The sequence below is a fragment of the Staurois parvus genome, unplaced genomic scaffold (genome assembly GCF_062004578.1).
Source record: "Staurois parvus isolate SC_StPar_1 unplaced genomic scaffold, SC_StPar_1.0 ptg000485l, whole genome shotgun sequence".
Classification (NCBI taxonomy): Eukaryota; Metazoa; Chordata; class Amphibia; order Anura; family Ranidae; genus Staurois; species Staurois parvus.
This window is the reverse complement of record NW_028318281.1, coordinates 940,039-961,221: the sequence shown is the minus strand read 5'-3', so window position 1 is coordinate 961,221 and position 21,183 is coordinate 940,039. Positions and strand designations below refer to the sequence as shown.

At 45.6% G+C, this 21,183-nt stretch overlaps 1 protein-coding gene across 1 annotated transcript in view; it reads left to right on the top strand.

The window, feature by feature from the left end:
- The window catches only part of DENND3 (DENN domain containing 3), a 165,834-nt gene extending 145,824 nt beyond the window's left edge, over window positions 1-20,010 (top strand). The window contains exons 18-23 of the mRNA XM_089689537.1: window positions 1,210-1,343; window positions 4,393-4,553; window positions 9,751-9,881; window positions 13,500-13,618; window positions 13,702-13,839; window positions 16,925-20,010. Of these exons, the coding sequence (XP_089545663.1) occupies window positions 1,210-1,343; window positions 4,393-4,553; window positions 9,751-9,881; window positions 13,500-13,618; window positions 13,702-13,839; window positions 16,925-17,125 (884 nt within the window). The 3' untranslated portion in view covers window positions 17,126-20,010. The remainder of the gene's footprint in view (window positions 1-1,209; window positions 1,344-4,392; window positions 4,554-9,750; window positions 9,882-13,499; window positions 13,619-13,701; window positions 13,840-16,924) is intronic.
- The last annotated feature ends 1,173 nt before the right edge of the window (window positions 20,011-21,183 follow it).

The window sequence follows — 21,183 nt, the reverse complement described above, 5'->3', positions numbered from 1 at the left end:
AAGGCTCCCAAAGCCACCACTGGTGCTGCCACCTAGTGTACAGACATGTCGATGTTGTCTTTATGTCCTAAGTGACAGCAGGCACAGACGGTGCGACCCATATGGTGCAGGCACAGACGGTGCGACCCATACGGTGCAGGCACAGACGGTGCGACCCATACGGTGCAGGCACAGACGGTGCGACCCATACGATGCAAGCACAGACGGTGCGACCCGCACGGTGCGGGCGCAGAGGGTGCGACCCGCACGGTGCGGGAGCAGAGGGTGCGACCCGCACAGTGCGGGAGCAGAGGGTGCGACCCGCACGGTGCGGGCGCAGAGGGTGCGACCCGCACGGTGCGGGCGCAGAGGGTGCGACCCGCACGGTGCGGGCGCAGAGGGTGCGACCCGCACGGTGCGGGCGCAGAGGGTGCGACCCGCACGGTGCGGGCGCAGAGGGTGCGACCCGCACGGTGCGGGCGCAGAGGGTGCGACCCGCACGGTGCGGGCGCAGAGGGTGCGACCCGCACGGTGCGGTGCGACCTGTACACTGCAGGCGCAGGCGTTGCAACCCACACAGTGCAAGCACAGATGGTGCGACCAAGACAGTGCGACCCGTACGGGGCAGGCGCAGACGGTGCGACCAAGACAGTGCGACCCGTACGGGGCAGGCGCAGACGGTGCGACCAAGACAGTGCGACCCGTACGGGGCAGGCGCAGACGGTGCGACCAAGACAGTGCGACCCGTACGGGGCAGGCGCAGACGGTGCGACCCGTACGGGGCAGGCGCAGACGGTGCGACCCGTACGGGGCAGACGCAGACGGTGCAACCCGTACGGGGCAGGCACAGATGATACAGTGCAAGCACAGACAGTGCGACCAAGACAGCGCGACCTGTACGGGGCAGGTGCAGACGGTGCGACCCGTATGCTGCAGGCACAGATGATACAGTGCAGGCACAGACAGTGCGACCCATACAGGCAATGCAGGTGCAGTAAACCCCTTTCTGTGATAGGCTGTTAGTTTGCAGGTTTTTCGAGTGTGTTTAGCTATCTGTAGTATATTGTGGAAGGTTGGAGTGGCGATCATTGCTTGCCATGGCATTGTGCTGTAGTGAGATGCCTCAGCTCAGGATTTGATGCCAAGTTATCTGCAGAACCGGAACACAAATGTAATGTCTCCTCCTTCTCCCCGCTCATCTGCTGAACTGACCCGAGTCTCTCTCTGCAGGGCAGCTGGACAAGTCTGGTTGGGATGACTCCCCTAAGCTGTGGTGCGCTCTGGGGGAGGGGAAAGTGGTTGTGTTTAATGCCTCCACCTGGTCCATCCAGCAACATTGCCTGAAAGTGGGAAAGGCTAAACTGGTAAGCTTTGTGTTGGAAGTGCTCATACCCAACTGCAGTCAAATCATTTTTGAGAGGGAGGGGGGAAGGGATAGGACCTCTGTCAGATTTTTATCTTCTCCTATGCTGACCAGAGGCACAGTAATGAGATTTTACCTCGTTTCCTGTCCTGCTGATGGGAAGTCAAACACACGTCAACATGTATGTGTCCTGTATGGGCTAGCCGGTTGTGCATTAGTTGATCGACTGCTGTACAACCTGCCTGTTGGGTTTTCCTGAATGATCAGTGCCGCTGGCTATAGCCGACAACACTGATCGCTGTGTTTTGCTAGAGAGGAAGGCTCCCCGCTGGCAGAATACAATAGCACAGCACATCAAGTGTGTGAACGAGGGAATCGGGGAATCACTTATGGCCTGGCACATTTCATTATGAATGGGCTGTCAATGCATCATGACGGATATAAAAAAAAAAGTGCATTAATTTTTCTTCAAACTGAAGCGCACCACAATGCATGCTATAAGTGGTGTGATGCATTGTGGTTGGGGCTGTAATGTATAATGTGTTAGGGGCCCATTCACAATGAATAGTGCTGCCCATAGAATAGGTGCGTTTTCATGCATTGTGATAACGAGTGTGAAGTGTGAGTGGGCCCTGGAGAAAAAAAAAGTTTTTGGCTTGATATATATATATTTCAATGGACATACATGTCAGATTAGGCCTTATTCACATGGCCAAATCAGCAGTAGCATGAAAAACTGCACCCGGGAGCCCTGCTGTGTTTGGACAGATGTGACTGGGAAGCCTGTACAAAGCATGGACAAGTGGACAGTGGATGTTGCTGTCCGCCAGCTTTTGGGAGTAATTGCACAGGGAGCGATTACCTGAATTCAGGGAAAGATGGTTGTCCCTGGATGGAAATAGCTTGCATCCATAGAAAACCATCTGTCCCTAACCTCAGGAAATATATGAATTTATATATATATGTGTGTGTGTGTGTGTATATATATATATATATAAAAATAATGTGTGTGTGTGTGTAAAATTAGTATTGAACACATCAAAGTGCTACTGACATGAAATTTTCCCCACATGTCGGTAACAACCAATGCAATCCATACATACAACGAAAACCAAAATAAATCAGTCTAGAAATTAAATTATGTGTAATAAAATGGAATGACACAGAGAAAAAGTATTGAACACATGAAGAAAGGGAGATACAAAAAGGCACGGAAAGCCAAGACACCAGCTGAAATCCTATCAGTAATTAGAAAGCAATCCTGCCCCTTGTTGCTGCAAATTAATATCAGCCTAAAAAAGGTGTCTCATTACCAAGGTGTCACAGGAGAAACATCTCATGATGGGTAAAAGCAAAGGGCTCTCTCAAGACCTTCAAAACCTTATTGTTGCAAAACATACTGATGGCATTGGTTACAGAAAGATTTCTAAACTTTTGAATGTTATGTGAGCACTGTTGGGGCCAAAATCTGGAAGTAGATAGAACATAATTTTATCATAAACTGGCCACAACCAGCTGCTCCTCGCAAGATTTCTGACAGAAGAGTAAAAATAATTATCAGAAGAGTTGTCCAAGAGCCAAGGACCACTTGTGGAGAGCTTCAGAAAGACCTGGAATTAGCAGGTACAATTGTTTCAAAGAAAACAATAAGTAATGCCTCACCCCAATGGCCTGTATGCACGTCACCACGCAAGACTCCATTGCTGAAGAAAACACATGTTGAAGCTTGTTTAACCACTTGCCCTCCAGAAGATTTCCCCCCTTCCTGACCAGACCATTTTTTGCAATACGGCGCTGCCTTACTTTAACTGACAAATTGAGCTTTCTTTCGGTGGTATTTGATCGCCTATGCATTTATTTTTTGCGCTATAAACAAAGAAAGACCGACAATTTTGAGGATAAAAAAAACAATATTTTTGACTTTTTGCTATTAAACATATCCAATAAAAATGTTTGTCATAAATTTAGGCCAAAATGTATTCTGCTCCATGTCTTTGCTAAAACAAATCCCAATACGTGTAAATTAATTGGTTTACGCAAAAGTTATAGCGTCTACAAATGGCGGTATAGATACTGGAATATTTATTTATTTTTACTAGTAATGGCGGCGATCAGAGACTTATAGCGGGACTGACACTGGGAGGAACTGACTTGATGTGACTGACATCCCCAGTGACACCAATACAGTGATGGGTGCTAATAAAAAGCAGTGACACTGTACTAATAGCACTGTGGAGTAAGGGGGTTAACATCTGGGGCAATCAAAGGGTTAACTGTGTGCTGTTTTGCTGTATGTGTGCTTTACACTGAGCACACTGCTTTGTATGGCTCTGCTATGCAGAGCCATACAAAGCAGCGTGCAGGAGCTGACAAAGATGAGATCTGTGTTTTTTATACATATGTCTCTCCCCCGTCGGAGATACTCGACAATTGCTGGGTGCCGGCAGGGAATCGTCCGGTCAAATGGCCTGACCCAGAACTGCACAATCACGTGTGTGTGTATGTATATATATATATATATTTTGTGCAGCAAACACAAAGCCAAGGAAACTCTCAATTGGTTTCAAAGAAAGAAGATAAAGTTGCTAGAATGGCCCAGCCAATCACCTGACTTGAATCGAATAGAAAATCTATGGCAAGAACTAAAGATCAGAGTTCATAGAGAAGGCCCACTGAAGTGTGGAAGAATGGGCCACAATCACACCTGAACCATGCATGCCACTCATTTCTCCATACAGGAGGCATCTTGGAGCTGTCATTACCAACAAAGGATTTTGTACCAAGTATTACATAAATTTCAGTTAGCGTGTTCAATACTTTTTCCCTGAGTCATTCCATTTTATTACACATAACTTAGTTTCTGAACTTATATCTTTTCTTTATATGTATGGATCGCTTGGGTTGTTGCCGACATGTGGGAAACATTTCATGTCAATAGCACCTTTTAGAAAAATATTTACTGAGGAAAATGGTGGTGTGTTCAATACATATTTTACCCGCTGTATATATTTTTTTCAATGTCTGACATTTAACACTGTTTCTCCCTCTAGAGGTGCATGGTGGGAGTGGATTCAACTCACGTGTGGATCGGATCGAGTGATTCCACGATTTACATCATCAACATTCACAGTATGTCCTGTAACAAGCAGCTAAGTGACCACCGGGACGAGGTAGTAGACATTGTTAGCGACACCAGCGATGTTCAGAAGAGGTAAGAAATGAGTCTCCAGACAGCTGGAGAAGGAACTCTTCAGGGTATTGAACCTTAGTTCAAATGGATCTACAGCCAAAGCATACAGCGTGGAAGTCTAGTGTATACAATGAATGTTGGGACGTGGCACGAGGAATTTATCACTGGTTTTCATAGCACCACCCTATGGGAACACCTCAAACTATAGAATACAGTGTGGAAGGGTTAGACCCTCTGTCAGGTTGTCTTTTGCCAGGAGTGTCACCCCTTCTAATGGTCCATTGCCAATGAGACGGAAGGTGAGCGAATACTAAATATTAAACTTGTTACCAGAGAAAATGTAAGGGGAACGCCTTTCAATGGTGACATTTTTTCCAGCAACATCTTATCTAAGGGGGACTGATTCCCTCTCACGTCTTGTGTCTCCAGTCCAGAGAGTGAAGGGAAATCTCCCCAATGGTTTCAGACAACAATAGAAAACCTGACAGAGGGGTTCAAACCCCTTCTAGTCCATATCCAAAATGAAATTTGTAGGGGTGCACCGAAATTTCGGTGGGCAAAGCGTTTTGGCCGAAAAGCCGTTGGCCAATATGAAAAAAAGCATCGATACAGGTGCTGAAAAAACCCTGCCCCCTCGCTGCTGCCGCCCTCTTCAGCCACCGCTCAGTAGTTCTCAGCCTTACCTGAGAAACCATCGAACGATCCCGGCGCTGGGCATAGAGATGGGTGAAGGTAAGATGGCCTCCACTCATCTCTATTCCCTTGGAGGACCGGAGCGATGTCACTTCCAGTTTTTGTTTGTTAAAGCACTAGAGCAATCCTTTTTTTTGATCTAATGCTTTACATTGCAGAGGAGAGATGTGGGGTCCTATTGACCCCATATTTCTCCATAAAGAGGACCTGTCACTAATTATGTCTATCACAACGGATGCAAAGCACAGTCATTTTTTTTTTTTACATGTTTATTGCAAAAAACTATACTACCATTACCTTGCATTCTGGTCCACTTCCCTTCTGTTCCAAGCAGCCTTCTTCACTAAGGGCAGAGCCGTGGATAAGGGGGTAACGCCAGTCCTCCTGTACAGGGCCCCAGGCCAGTAGGGAAGGGGGGGGGGGGCAGGCACTGTATGGCTTTCTCTGCAGCAGCTGAAAGCTGACTTCCTCTTCCTCTCGTTGGTTTTCAGCTGCTGCAGAGAAGAACCATACAGGGGATCCGTTCTGTAATTGCCCCCCTGCCGCACCCATTACCCTCCCTGTGCACCATGCATTTTCCCCTGTTGCCCACACCCCCACAGTGCTGCTGGCTTCTTTCCTCTCCTTCTCACCGGCAGCTGCAAGCACACAATAGGGTCCTTCAGGATGGAGCCCCTTCCTTTTCTAAATGAACACAATGAGTGATTGGTACCGATCCCTCACTGTGTCCATTCATAACTGAAGCGTAGTAAACTTCTTTGTTTGGGGGGGAAGGGAAGTTGTCAGGTTGGCTGTATGTGGTCCCATGGTTTCTAACAGCAGCCCTGACTAAGGGCATACCGGCAGCTGCAAGCACACAATAGGGTCCTTCAGGATGGAGCCCCTTCCTTTTCTAAATGAACACAATGAGTGATTGGTAACGATCCATCACTGTGTCCATTCATAACTGAAGCATAGTAAACTTTTTTGTTGGGGGGAGGGGGGGGGGTGTGTTGTCATGTTGGCTGTATGGGGTCCCATGGTTTCTAACAGCAGCCCTGACTAAGGGCATCTAATGATGCCCTTACCGGCAGCTGCAAGCACACAATAGGGTCCTTCAGGATGGAGCCCTTCCTTTTCTAAATGAACACAATGAGTGATTGGTAACGATCCCTCACTGTGTCCATTCATAACTGAAGCATAGTAAACTTTTTTGTTGGGGGGGGTGTGTTGTCATGTTGGCTGTATGGGGTCCCATGGTTTCTAACAGCAGCCCTGACTAAGGGCATCTAATGATGCCCTTACCGGCAGCTGCAAGCACACAATAGGGTCCTTCAGGATGGAGCCCCTTCCTTTTCTAAATGAACACAATGAGTGATTGGTAACGATCCCTCACTGTGTTCATTCATAACTGAAGCATAGTAAACTTCTTTGGTGGGGGGGGGGGGTGTTGTCAGGTTGGCTGTATGGGGCCCCATGGTTTCTGACAGCAGCCCTGACTAAGGCAATCTAATGATCTGGCTGCTTCCTTATTGATGACATGCTGCCAGTACTACGCCCGCACCCCCGTGCTCTGTTCCTGGAATCCTATTGTTTACACTTTGCCAATAGCACAGCAACATGTAAACAATAAGATTTTCCCCAAATTTGCTTCTGATAGGTGGATTCTCCTGCCACTCTAGAAGACATTTCAAGGAGTGATGTCACCTCTTTGTAATTCAATAATTAGTCTGGCGGGCCTGTGGTAGTTCTGAACATGGACCAAGCTCGGGCCCTGATGTGTTGCCTGGCTGTGGAGGGAATAGAGAGGGGAGGACTTGGTACCTTTTTTTCATTATGTACTGAACAAAACACTTTTTTTTTTTTTTTTTTGTGCGTGTGCTACGGTATTTCTTTCATAGCTTATGAAACAAAAAATTCTGGGAGACAATGACTGTTGATAAACTTTTATTGCACTGGATACCTTGACAATTGTGTCATACGCTCTTGTGCTATGGTTTTTCCTTGGCTTTTTGCTCGAATATATCATTTCGCACTACTTGCTGAATAGTGCGATGTGACGTAACTTTTTTGGATTCTGGCCAAAAAAACTTTTTGAGAAAAAAACCCTCAAGATTTCCTGGCTAGTACGCTGAGTGCACATGTGCGGGATTGGTGTGGTGCTAGCCAGGGAGTTATTTTCATGTTTTTATGCTTTCTTTGTTAGCAATATGTAAGGGAGAACAGTGTTATACAGGAGATTCATTCTGTGTTTTCACTGTTATTATTATACAGGATTTATATTGCGCCAACAGTTTGCGCTTTACAATATAAGGGAGACAGTACAATTACAATACAGTTCAGTACAGAAGGAATAGGAGGGCCCGGCTCGTGGAGCTTACAATCTACAGGGAGGGGAGATGCATGTTATTATGTAGTCCCACCCTTATATACAGTTGTGTTCAGAATAATAGCAGTGTGTTGAAAAAAGTGAATAAAGCTGAAAATCCTTCTAATAGCTTTTATTTCCATCCACACAAATGCATTGGGAACACGACACATTCTATTCCAAATCAAAACATGAAGAAAAATACATCAAATTTGTGTTGTTCCTCTAAAAAAATGGAAGAAAAGTGAATATTAGACGGTTCAAAAAAATCGCAGTGTTTGTATTCTTCTTTACAAACTCAAACATTCGCTATATAAACTGAGAAATGTTTGAAGATTTTGCTTTCCTTTGAATGACTTCATTAATATTTGGTTGTAGTCGCACTGTTTCTGAGAACTGCTGTACATCTGTGTTGCATGGAGTCACCCAACTTCTGGCCCCTGTGATCAGGTATTCCAGCCCAAGATGATTGGACCACATTCCACAGTTCTTCTCTATTTCTTGGTTTTGCCTCAGAAACTGCATTTTTGATGTCACCCCACAAGTTTTCTATTGGATGAAGATCCGGGGATTGGGCTGGCCACTCCATAACGTCCATCTTGTTGGTCTGGAACCAAGATGTTGCACGTTTACTGGTGTGTTTGGGGTCGTTGTCTTGTTGGAACACCCATTTCAAGGGCATTTCCTCTTCAGCATAAGGCAGCATGACCTCTTCAAGTATTCTGATGTATTCAAACTGATCCATGATCCCTGGTATGCGATAAATAGGACCAACACCGTAGTATGAGAAACATCCCCATATCATGATGCTTGCACCACCATGCTTCACGGTCTTCACAGTGTACTGTGGCTTGAATTCAGTGTTTGGGGGTCGTCTGACAAACTGTCTCCGCCCACTAGACCCAAAAAGAACAATCTTACTTTCATCAGTCCACAAAATGTTGCCCCATTTCTCTTTAGGCCAGTCAATGTGCTCTTTGGCAGATTGTAACCTCTTCAGCACACGTCTTTTTTCCAACAGTGGGACTTTGCGGGGGCTTCTTGCAGATAGCTTGGCTTCACATCGGCGTCTTCTAATTGTAACAGTCCTCACAGGGAACGTCACACCTTCTTTCATCTTCCTGGAGCTGATTGTTGGCTGAGTCCGCGCCATTTTGCCTATTCTTCTATCCATTCCAATGGTAGTTTTTCGCTTTCTTCCACGTCTTTCAGGTTTTGGTTGCCATTTTAAAGCATTTGTGATCATTTTAGCTGAGCAGCCGATCATTCTCTGCACTTCTTTATATGTTTTCCCCTCTCCAATCAACTTTTTAATCAAGGTACGCTGTTCTTCTGAACAATGTCTGGAACGACCCATTTTCCTCAGAATTTCAGAGAGAAATGCACTGTAACCAGCATGTACAACATTTGCTGCCTTCCTTCCTTCAATAAGGGCAATAATTGCCACCTGTTTTTCAAAGAATGAATGACCTCACTAATAGAACTCCACACTATTATTTTGAACACGCCCCTTTCAATGAGTGATTCAATGACACAGAATCAGCAGCATGCATGTCATGACTGTTGGGTCTGTTGGATTTCTATTACTCTACTACACCTGCTAGGAAATTATTTGCCATGTAGAAATATCATTTCTACCAAAAACAGTGATTGATCCAGTTAGTGATGTCTGACTGCTATTATTTTGAACACAACTGTATATATATATGTGTGTGTATGTATGTTATGTATATAACACAAGGGGCAGCACAGTGGCTAAATGGTTAGCACTTCCGCCTGGCAGCACAAGGGTCGTTGGTTCGAATCCCAACCACAGCACCACCTGCCTGCCTACCTCAGTTTGCATGTTCTCCCTGTGCCTGTGTGAGTTTCCTCTGGATACTCCGGTTTCCTCCCACACTCCAAAGACATGCTGGTAGGTGAATTGGCTCCTGTGTAAATTGTCCCTAGTATGTGTATGTATGAATGTGAGTTAGGGACCTTAGATTGTACACCCCTTGAGGGTTAGGGACTGATGTGAATGTACAATATATATGTAAAGTGCTGCGTAAATTGACGGCGCTATATAAGTACCTGGAATAAATAAAATAAATGTATATGTAAGCTGTATGGATTTGAACACAGACATCTCTCCACTCCACTTGTGTCTGACATCCTTTGCTTTGTGTTTGGACGCAGGCTGGCGTACTCCTGCAGTGCGGATGGCAATGTCTTTGCCTGGGATGTGAACACACTGAAGGTCAATCACAAGTTCCAGCTGAAATATGACATCACCTCTATGAAGCTGTACAATGACCTGCTGATGTACTGTAAGTCCAAAATCCCCCCCCCCCCCCGTACCCCAACCCCTCCCCCTCATTTCACCCAATCCCCATATCCTATATACTGCTCATGTAACCTGTCTGCATTTGAATAGTAAACACAGACAATCCTGTCTTCAGAAACAGCCAAAGAGGCATTGACATGCACAAGAACCAAGTTATTATAGATAGTTGCTATTATAGTACTGCAAGAGCATATAATAATTTATAGTCTAGTTTGTTTTCTTTAAAGTGTTACTAAACCCCCAGCAGTATAATCAGTCTGTAGATGCAGTAAAGCATGCTTGTTATACTCACTGTGGAAGCTAAGGGGTTAATCCTCTGCATTGTGTAAAAACGCTGTTTGATCCTTTCTTCTCTGACCCTCCCCTTCTTCCAGTGTCCCCCTTTTATTTCCTGTTAAGACGTGTTGTGTGGAGTCACTCTGCACATGCTCAGTTTGGTGTGTATTGGGAGAGTGCATGTGGGCCAATCAGCACTGTCCAGACAGAGGCTTTGGACATCTTTTTATGTCCTTTTCCATCTTTATAAAGTTCCATTACCTTGTTACGCAGGACTTTTGACAGTTCTTTTCTGCTCCCCATGGCTCAGTATCTAGCCTAGTCAGTGCTTCCATGTAAGAGCTAACAAACTCATTGACTATTTATACACTGACACTGATTGCAATTTAAAAAGCCACAAATGTGGGACATTACCTCTAATTGGCATTGTAACCCATGTGTGTCACCTTGTGTGTCTGTACCAAGGCCGAACATTCCAGGGGGCGGAGACTTCTGATATGGGGGCAGAGACTTCTGATATGGGGGCGGAGATTTCTGATCCAGGCCATTTGGGTGATTTCTGTTATCATTATGATTTAAAAAGGAGCCAAACAACTCTGTGATAATAAATGGCTTCATATGATCATCATCCTTCAATAAAAGAGCATTTCTTGGCGTGATCAGTCATATTTTCAATATCAATGCCAAAAATTCACAATTTCTGCCAGGGGATGCAAACTTTTGAGCACAACTGTATGTTTTGGTTGTTTTTAAATAAAAAAAAAATCTGAGTGATGCTTCAGGGATTGGAGCATGGTTGGAACTGAATGGGGAACCTGGAGACGGAGGTCCTTTTTATGACTTTTGTTGCAGTGTCCGATGGTGGGAGAATGCTGATATGCAAATTGGCATCTAAACCGGATGGCCAGAATCGTTTTGTCTGTACCTTCTTCCCTCCCACTGCGGACACCAGGCCCTATAGGAAAACACTGTGGGCTGGTGTAAACAAGCACTTCCAGTTTTTATTTAAAAAGCAGCCACAGCCTGAGTAGAACAACCTGTCACATGCCAGCATGCTGTAAAGAAGTAACCTTGCTCTTTGTGTTGAAGCAGTGGTCTTTCTGCAGAGGTTTGATACGCCCCCCTACTAAGACCTATGGCAGCTCCATGGTGATTAAGCCTAATCGCTGACTTGGCAGGGGGTGAGTTGGATCTCTGCAGAGAGACCACTACTACGCAGAGAACAAGTGTGTTTTCCTGCAGCATGCTGGCAGGGGACAGGCTTTTCTACTTAGGATGTGGCTGAAGTGTATAAAAAAAGTGTTAGATTTTGCACACTTTTATTTGAATGCACCTGTCCTGTAATATACACTGCTCAAAAAAATTAAAGGAGGACTTTTCCATCAGAGTCTAGCACCAAGTGAATGAAACTCCTGGGATATGGATCTGGTCAGGTAAGCAGCAGAGGGGGTTGTTAATCAGTTTCAGCTGCTTTGGTGTTAACGAAATTAACAACAGGTTCATTAGATGGGCAACAATGAGACAACCCCCAAAACAGGAATGGTTTTATAGGTGGAGGCCACTGACATTTTTTCCCTACTCTTTTCTGATTTTTTTCCACTAGTTTTGCCTTTGGCTAGGGTCAGTGTCACTACTGGTAGTATGAGGTGATACATGGACCCTACAGAGGTTGCACAGGCAGTCCAGCTCCTCCAGGATGGCACATTAATATGTGCCATTGTCAGAAGGTTTGCTGTGTCTCCCAGCACAGTCTCAAGAGCATGGAGGAGATTCCAGGAGACAGTTACTCTAGGAGAGCTGGACAGGGCCGTAGAAGGTCCTTAACCTATCAGCAGGACTGGTATCTGCTCCTTTGTGCAAGGAGGAACAGGATGAGCACTGCCAGAGCCCTACAAAATTACATCCAGCAGGCCACTGGTGGGAATGTCTCTGACCAAAAAATCAGAAACATACTTCATGAGGGTGGCCTGAGGGCCCAACGTCCTCTAGTGGGCCCTGTGCTCACTGCCCGGCACCATAGAGCTCCATTGGCATTTTCCATTGAATACCGGAATTGGCAGGTCCACCACTGGCCCCCTGTGCTTTTCACAGATGAGAGCAGGTTCACCCTGAGCACATGTGACAGACATGAAAGGGTCTGGAGAAGCCGTGGAGAACGTTCTGCTGCCTGTAACATGGCTCAGCATGACCGTTTTGGTGGGGGGTCAGTGATGGTCTGGGGAGGCATATCCATGGAGGGACGCACAGACCTCTACAGGTTAGACAATGGCCCCCTGACTGCCATTAGGTATCAGGATGAAATCCTTGGACCCATTGTCAGACCCTACACTGGTGTAGTGGGTCCTGGGTTCCTCCTGGTGCACAACAATGCCCGGCCTCATGTGGGGAGAGTATGCAGGCAGTTCATGGAGGATGAAGGAATTGATACCTTTGAATGGCCCCCATGCTAGCCTGACCTAAATCCAATAGAACACCTTTGGGATATCATATTTCGGTCCATCCAACGCTGCCAGGTTGCACCTCAGACTGTCTAGGAGCTCAGCGATGTCCTGGTCCAGATCTGGGAGGAAATCCCTCAGGACACCATCCGTGGTCTCATTAGGAGCCTCCCCCGACGTTGTCAGGCATGCATACAAGCACGTGGGGGCCATACGAACTACTGAGGACCATTCTGAGTTGCTGCAATGACATTCCAGCAAAATGGACTCGCCTGCTGCATAATTTTGATTTTCGGGGTGTCTTTGAATTCAGTCCTCTAATGGAAATGAAAATGATCGACCTACAATCCATGGGGCATCCTTACATTCCTATCACATTACCCGGTCCATATCAGTATAGAGATCCTGCAGATGTTTCCCTATTGATATCTGATGGGTTTTCAAAGTCTTCCTTTCATTTTTTGAGCTGTGTATTTAGCCAACTTAAACCTAAGATCACTTGATTTGGGCCTTGTGCACACAGGCATGTGACGCCCTATACAGCATAAAACTGGGTATATTTCTGTGCCCTGGAAGCCTAGGCCCTGTGCCCAGCTGCCCCATAGACATGAATGGTTGTACATGGCTGCATGCCGGTAAATGTTGGTACTCACAAAAACATGCGCACACCGTACGGGTATATTCCCTGAATGTGGACTCTCAGGATTCAGATCTTGCCATTCGCTGTACCTGAGCTTCCCTTCTGCAGGAATACTCCTTGTTCTACGCTGTGTAGTCATTATGGACCTATAGAGCCTGCAACACACATCCTGGTCACTACAAGCCACAACTACTTCTAGAGTTTTCATAAAGCCCGGTATTAATCTCTTGTTTCCGCCATTCTGAAGGTACCAAAGATTTGATCATTGTAACAAGGAGAAATGGGCAGCTGTGCAAGAAGATGGAGATCACAGAGAACATCCGTAAGAACAGCCCAGCGCTTTCCTCCATCCAGCTCTTCTCGGAGGTACGGAGTAGTGTGCCAGGCGGCAAACCATTGCGCAGTGTGTTGATTGGCTGGTGCTGACGGCTTTTCTTGCTCTGTTTTAGAAGTGCCAGTTGTGGGCGGCGAGTAAAAGGGCCGGTGAGATCTGCGTGTTTGACACAAAAGATTTCTCCAAACCCCCGCACAGGATTGTACTGCAGGACTGTTGGCTTGTCACGTGTTTGCTGAAGGTCAAGCAGCAGGTAAGAGGCCATCGGGATCGTCCAGCTTTTTTGGGGGTGGGAATTATTTTCAAGAGGATCACAACATGAGAGAGTGAACAATCAAAAAGAAGCTGTTATGAATAGGGGATCATGGGGCCCCTGGGCAATAGGGGATCATGGGCCCCTGTGTCCTTGCCCAAACTCAAAAAAGCCTATGAAAAAGGTACCAGGGGCATCTCATGGGGCCCCCTACTGACCCCGGGTCCTCGGGCAGTGCCTGAGTTTCCAAATGGTCAGTCCGCCCCTAATCCAAACATATCTCATATTAGTCTGAATTTGGTGCAATTGAGTGACATTTGAGCACTATTGTTGTATAATTGTACATAGCCTTTTTTGTTTTTTCAGGCCTGTCCAGCAGGGGGTGCTGTAGGCTAATGTTGACGCTTTGTGGTTTCACATGATGTTAAATGCGCTCTGAATTTCTCAAACATGGACAGTCGAATGTGTTAGGCTGTGTTTAATGGCCCGTATTTCTGAAGGCTTCTGGAAGAAAGGGACTTAAAGTTCCTTCAAAGATTGTTTCTGCCCTATATCTGCTTCTGGTATTGCCTGAGCACCCTTTGCTTGACTGCCAGTGCCACCGAGTCCCCTCTTCTGTCTTCATATGCCTGGTGGAATCTGTAAAGGAAGCGGCCCAGACAATATTTTTGGCCCCATCTCATGAGGATGCCAGGAGCTTCCCAAACCATTCTGCACGATTTTGCATCATTGTATGCTCTTATTACACACTTTGATGGAGCCAGATCTACGTTGACTTCCTTACGGGTTTGCGACTTCAGAAATTTTGAATTTTCACAGGATTGTGAATTTTTGAACAGTTTGGGTGAACCACTGATTGAACTTTTCAGAGGTTCACTCACTTCTAGTCACCAGGACTTTTATGGGAGATGACAGGCTCACTCGAGGCACAGGCTGGTCTTCACCAGAGCTCCCCATGGCGGAGATGGACCAGAAGTCCTAGTGATCCTAGTTTTGTTTGCTGCAAGCTGTCAACAGTTGTGGCCCTCAGGATTGCCCAACTAGGGGAGAGCTGGAAAAGAATGGTTATGGTGTGGAGACTATGCAAAATGCTTGGCATAAGAGTAGTCAGGTCCCAGCAGAAGTCATTGGCAGGCGAGAGAGTAGTCAGGTCTAGGATGAGGTTGTGGGCAAGCAAGAGAGTAGTCTGGTCAATCTGGGTCAGGAACAAGCACAAAGGATAGCTAGCGATAGGACACAGCACCGAACATTTCAAAGGTGAAGTTTACAACCTCTTGGAGGATACACCCAGCATTATTTTAGGGAACTTTTTGAAGAATTCCTGGCAGGGATTTTGCAAGGGAGTCCTAGTAGGATTCGGCAAATAACCTTGGGAGTCTTAGCAGGAATTCTACCTGTACCATTTGAAGTCCTGCCAGTGATTCTGTAAATACCATTGGGAGTCCTGGCAGGATTTTGCTGGTACAATTGGGAGTCCTGGCAGGATTCTGCGAGTACCATTGGAAGGCCTGGCAGGATTCTGCAAGCAACATTGAAAGTCCTGGTAGGATTCTGCAAGCACCATTGGAAGGCCTGGCAGGATTCTGCAAGCACCATTGGAAGTCTTGGCAGGATTCTGCAAGCACCATTGGAATTCCTGGCAGGATTCTGCAAGCACCATTGGAAGTCCTGGCAGGATTCTGCGAGTACCATTGGAAATCCTGGCAGGATTCTGCAAGCACCATTGGAAGTCCTGGCAGGATTCTGCAAGCACCATTGGAAGTCCTGGCAGGATTCTGCAAGCACCATTGGAAGTCCTGGCAGGATTCTGCAAGCACCATTGGAAGTCCTGGCAGGATTCTGCAAGCACCATTGGAAGTCCTGGCAGGGTTCTGCAAGCACCATTGGAAGTCCTGGCAGGATTCTGCAAGCACCATTGGACGTCCTGGCAGGATTCTGCAAGCACCATTGGAAGTCCTGGCAGGATTCTGCAAGCACCATTGGAAGTCCTGGCAGGATTCTGCAAGCACCATTGGAAGTCCTGGCAGGATTCTGCAAGCACCATTGGAAGTCCTGGCAGGATTCTGCAAGCACCATTGGAAGTCCTGGCAGGATTCTGCAAGCACCATTGGAAGTCCTGGCAGGATTCTGCAAGCACCATTGGAAGTCCTGGCAGGATTCTGCAAGCACCATTGGAAGTCCTGGCAGGATTCTGCAAGCACCATTGGAAGTCCTGGCAGGATTCTGCAAGCACCATTGGAAGTCCTGCTAGGGATTCTGCGATTACCATTGGTAATTCCTGGCAGGGATTCTGTGTGTACTATTGGAACTCCTGGCAGGATTCTGCAAGCACCATTGGAAGTGCTAGCAGGAATCTTAGAGTACCATTGGAAGTCTTGACAGGGATTCTGCTAGTACCATGGAAAGTCCTGACAAAGGATTCTACAGGCACCATTGGAAGTCCTGGCTGGAATTCTGCAATTACCATTGTTATTCCTGGCAGGAATTCTGCAAGTACTTTTGGACATTCTGCCAGGGATTTTGAAAGTACCATTGAAAGTCCTGACAGGGATTTTTAGAGTACCATTGAAAGTTTTGGCGGCAATTCTGCAATTACAATTGGTATTTCCTGGCAGGGATTCTGAGAGTACCATTGGAAGTCCTGGCAGGGATTCTGGGAGCACTAGTGGAAATCATGACAAGGATTCTGGGAATACCATTAGAAGTGCTGGCAGGATTCTGCGAGTACCATTTGGAGGTTTTGACAGAATTCTTTTAGTACCATTGGAAGTCCTGGCAGAATTCTGGGGGTACCATCAAAAGTCCTGGCAGGGGTTCTTTGAGTAGGAGTTCTTGAAGTCCTGGCAGTAACAAGGACAAAAAGGAACAGTTGGCAAAACAGTTGTATTCCAAAATAAGAGTTTCTGTTTGTCCCCCTATTGGAACATTCCTCTATCACTTCCTGCTCTTTGACACTGAGAAGGAAGTGAGGACTGCCAGTGGGGACACTGGCAGTAGTATATATCTGACACACATTCCTCCCCTACCCCACTGTTTGCTGTTTTGATATTTTTGGGGTTTGTTCACCTGTGTTTATTCTTCTTAGATCTGGGTTGGCAGCCAGGGAATCTCTCAGGGTAAGACCAAAGGGAAGATCTACGTCATCGACACGGAGAAGAAGAGTGTGGAGAAGGAACTGGTGGCACATACAGATATAGTGAAATCTCTGTGCTCTGCAGAGGACCGCTATGTGCTAAGCGGCTCCGGAGAGGAGGACGGCAAAGTGGCCATATGGAAAGTGGAGTGAGCCAATGGAGATTGAAGCCTTCCTTCGAGTACACAGTCTGTAGATGTCAGAGTACAATGGAGTCATATGATCGGTGGTTGCCGACAAGCAGGCGTCATCGGATTTAAGTCCTGGAATTGGGATTCAGGACTTCAGATATTGGCTCAGTATTGGAGAACAGTCTTATACTTCGAAAAGGGAATACGAAGATCTTCTTATTTTATTAAAGATGCGAGGAGAATTCTGGATGTCCAAATGATGGAATTTCCAAGTGTTGTACCCAATGGAGCATGACTGCAGAGCCTGCTATTCCTGTAAATCTTGGTATCTCACACTTTGTAGGCCAAAGTACTATTTATTAAAGACAGACTTCTCTCATTCCACTTTTCTACATAGTCAACTGCCAATTTCTTGCAGTTGGACAAAGTGTGGATCTGGGTGCAGTTTACCTGCAGTAGGGCTTCTTTAAACACTCCTAAATTTGTCATTTGCCAGACATAAGGTGTGCTCACCTGAACTGCCTTTCATTGGAGAAGAGAATTCCCTCCTAAATGAACTCTTAGCAGGAAGAAGTCTGATCCTTTGTTTTATTTTTCATTAGTATTTGTGTAAAGACTTTACATATAATATATTTTAGTTATAGTTATAAAATACACTAAACTGGGGCAGATTTGTAAAAAAACCAAAAACCTTCCATCGTGGTAATGGATGGATCTTTGTTTTGTTGCTTATTGAGGTCACTAAACCAGCAAGGAAAATGCATTGTTCGAGTTTCATTGCCTCTGTAGAACTTGTTCAGGAAATGTTTGAAATATGTTAATTCAACAATATTTTTTTTTAACCCATTCCAGCTAATAGGAGCTGGCCCTTTAAGATTTAACACGGGCTTCCCGATCACCTGATCACTGTGATTGGCTGTTACAATGATCACGTGATCGGGAGTGCGCTCCCAGCACACAACAGGAATTGCAGTTGTATTCATGTATGTGGCAGCGTGGCGTTAAAGCCCACCACCGAACTGCTATATATATATATATATATATATATATATATATATATATATATATGGTTAACCCAGATTTAAGAAGAAAAAGATGAACTCCAGGCAGAAATAAATATACGGATAAAAAAAATTAAATATTTAATAATTAAAAAAATAAATAAATAAATAAATATATATATATATATATATATATATATATATATATATATATATATATATATACACAGATGAAATACGTATTTGGGAGATTTTTATTGCCTGCCTAGGACTTATATTTCTGGTCATCCAGTCCTTCGGTTTACACAGCTCTGCCACACAACACAGCCCTGATGGCAGGGCAGGGGACCTGATTTTCTCTACTGCAGTTAAAGCGAAGTTCCACATGAAAAAAAAATAAATAAATAAAAGTCAGCAGCTACAAACACTGTAGCTGCTGACTTAAAATACAGCCACTTACCTGTCCCTCGGTCCAGCGGTGTCCTCAGCATGGCTGGTTTCACCTGCCGTCTTCTTTCCCTGGCGCCGACATCTTCAGTGTGGGCACTTAGCTGTGACAGCTTGCGTCTTCACAGCCGGGTGCCCACTGCGCATGTGCAATTAGCGTTGCGCTTTGTGAATGGCCCTGTAGTCTTCTGGGACCTGTCGCGTGTCCCAGAAGACTACAGGGAGGGAGGGGAGAGGACAACTTCCACTAACGATCACCAAGGCGATCAAAGTGGGTATGATTATTATTATTATACAGGATTTATATAGTGCCAACAGTTTGCTCAGCGCTTTACAATATAACGGGAGACAATACAGCAACAATACAGTTCAATACAAGAGGGATAGGAGGGCCCTGCTCCTTGGAGCTTACAATCTAAGAGGGAGGGGCTAGTGGTACAAAAGATAGTAACTGTGGGGGATGGACTGGTAGGAGGAATAGAAGATTCCATTATTAGCTGAGGGCAGGATAGGCTTTCCTGAAGAGATAGGTTTTCAGAGATCGCCTAAAAGTGAGCAGAGTAGGTGATAGTCTGATAAATTGTGGTAGAGTTCCAGAGGATGGGGGAAGCTCTGGAGAAGTCCTGGAGACATGCATGGGAGGAAGAGACAAAGGAGCTAGAGAGTAGGAAGTCTTGCGAGGAGTTTACGTGTCAAATTCATGTACCCGCTCCCCAAAGGTGCCAATCCTTAATGGGGAGCGGGGGACAAAGGCTTAAAGCCAAACTTCCCCTTTTGGGTGGAACTCCGCTTTAAGTAACACTTATAGGTCTTCCCCTCCCCCAGCCTATGATTGGACAGTGAAAGGAGAAGCAGCAAACAAATGACCTCATCTCTCCGTCACTTCGCTCTCTTCTCCTATCAGCGTCATTTGTAGAGATACATTTTTCAGATAGTCCGAACCGGCAGAATCTTTGATGCTTCTATTACAGCTCTCGGGGACAGCAGGCCAAAGGGAAAAAAAGTGACATTTGCACACTTGATTGCTTTGGCTGGATATCTTTAGAGAGGTAAGGTAAAAGTGCTCATACGTTTTTAGATTTAAATGTTTTATTTGTTGGTTACAGATGCATACATTCCGGATGAATGTATCTACCGGCAGGGGAGATGCAGAATACAAAATGCTTTTGCTTTGGGATTATAAAGTTTACAACAACAAATCCTATAGAGAACACAACCTGGTGTTCAGCCTTGTTTTACATGCTGCTATATTTTTGTAGTATTTCTACAAATGTATATTTTCCTATAAAATTATCCAACTCTGTATTATAGAGATATATAAACTGTTGTGTAGGTGACGTAGGTATGTGATTTATTGCTGTTCTAAGGTATGCACACACGTGTATCATGTATATATATATTTGTTTAATCGGATCTTGTAAAGTCATACATATTAATAAATATATATATATGTAAAACACTCTTTGGAGATTGCTTTGTGTGAATATTATGACCATGGATGGGCGTGGTACTTATCGGTATCCCGAATAACATTGTTACACGTATTACCTGTCAGTCACTCGTCTCTCATCACTAGGTGATAGGATAAGTGACGCACGCACACACACGCACACACACATGCACACACACACGGCCATCCACATGACGTCAAAGAAAACGTGATTCATCAGACCCGGCCACCTTCTCCCATTGCTCCGTGGTCCAGTTCTGATGCTCATGTGCCTATTGTAGACGTTTTTGGCTGTGGATACGAGTCAGCATGGGTACCCTGACTGGTCTGTGAGTACACAGCTCCATACACAACAAACTGCAATGATCTGTGTTCTGACACCTTTCTATCAGAACCAGAATTCACTTTTCCAGCAATTTGAACTACAGTAGCTGTTATTGGATCAGACTACACAAGTCAGCCTTCACTCCTCATATGCATCAATGAGTCTTGGCCACCCATAACCATGTCACTAGTTTTCCTTCCTTGGACCACTTTTGGGTTGGTCCTGACCACTGCAGACCGGGAACATCCCATATGAACTTCAGTTTGGGAGTTGCTCTGACCCAGTTGGACCTATTATAATCTGGCCCTTGTCAAAGTTGCTCAAATCCTTATGCTTGGCCAATTTTTCTGCTTTCAACACATCAACTTCAGGGACAACATGGTCACTTGCTGCCTAATACACTCACTGGCCACTTTATTAGGTCCACCTTGCTAGTACCGGGTTGGAACCCCTTTTGCCTTCAGAACTGCCTTAATTCTTCATGGCATAGATTCCACAAGGTGTTGGTAACGTTCCTCAAAGATTTTGGTCCATATTGACATGATAGCATCACGCAGTGGCTGCAGATTTGTCGGCTGCACATCCATGATGCAAATCTCCCGTTCCACCACATCCCAAAGGTGCTCTATTGGATGGAGATCTGGTGACTGTGGATGCCATTGGAGTACAGCGAACTCATTGTCATGTTCCAGAAACCAGTTGGAGATGATGTGAGCTTTGTGACGTTGAGCATTATCCTGCTGGAAGGAGCCATCAGAAGATGGGGACACTGGAGTCATAAAGGGATGGACATGGTCAGCAATAATTTTCAGGTAGGCCGTGGAGTTTAACCGATGCTCAATTGGTACTAAGGGGCC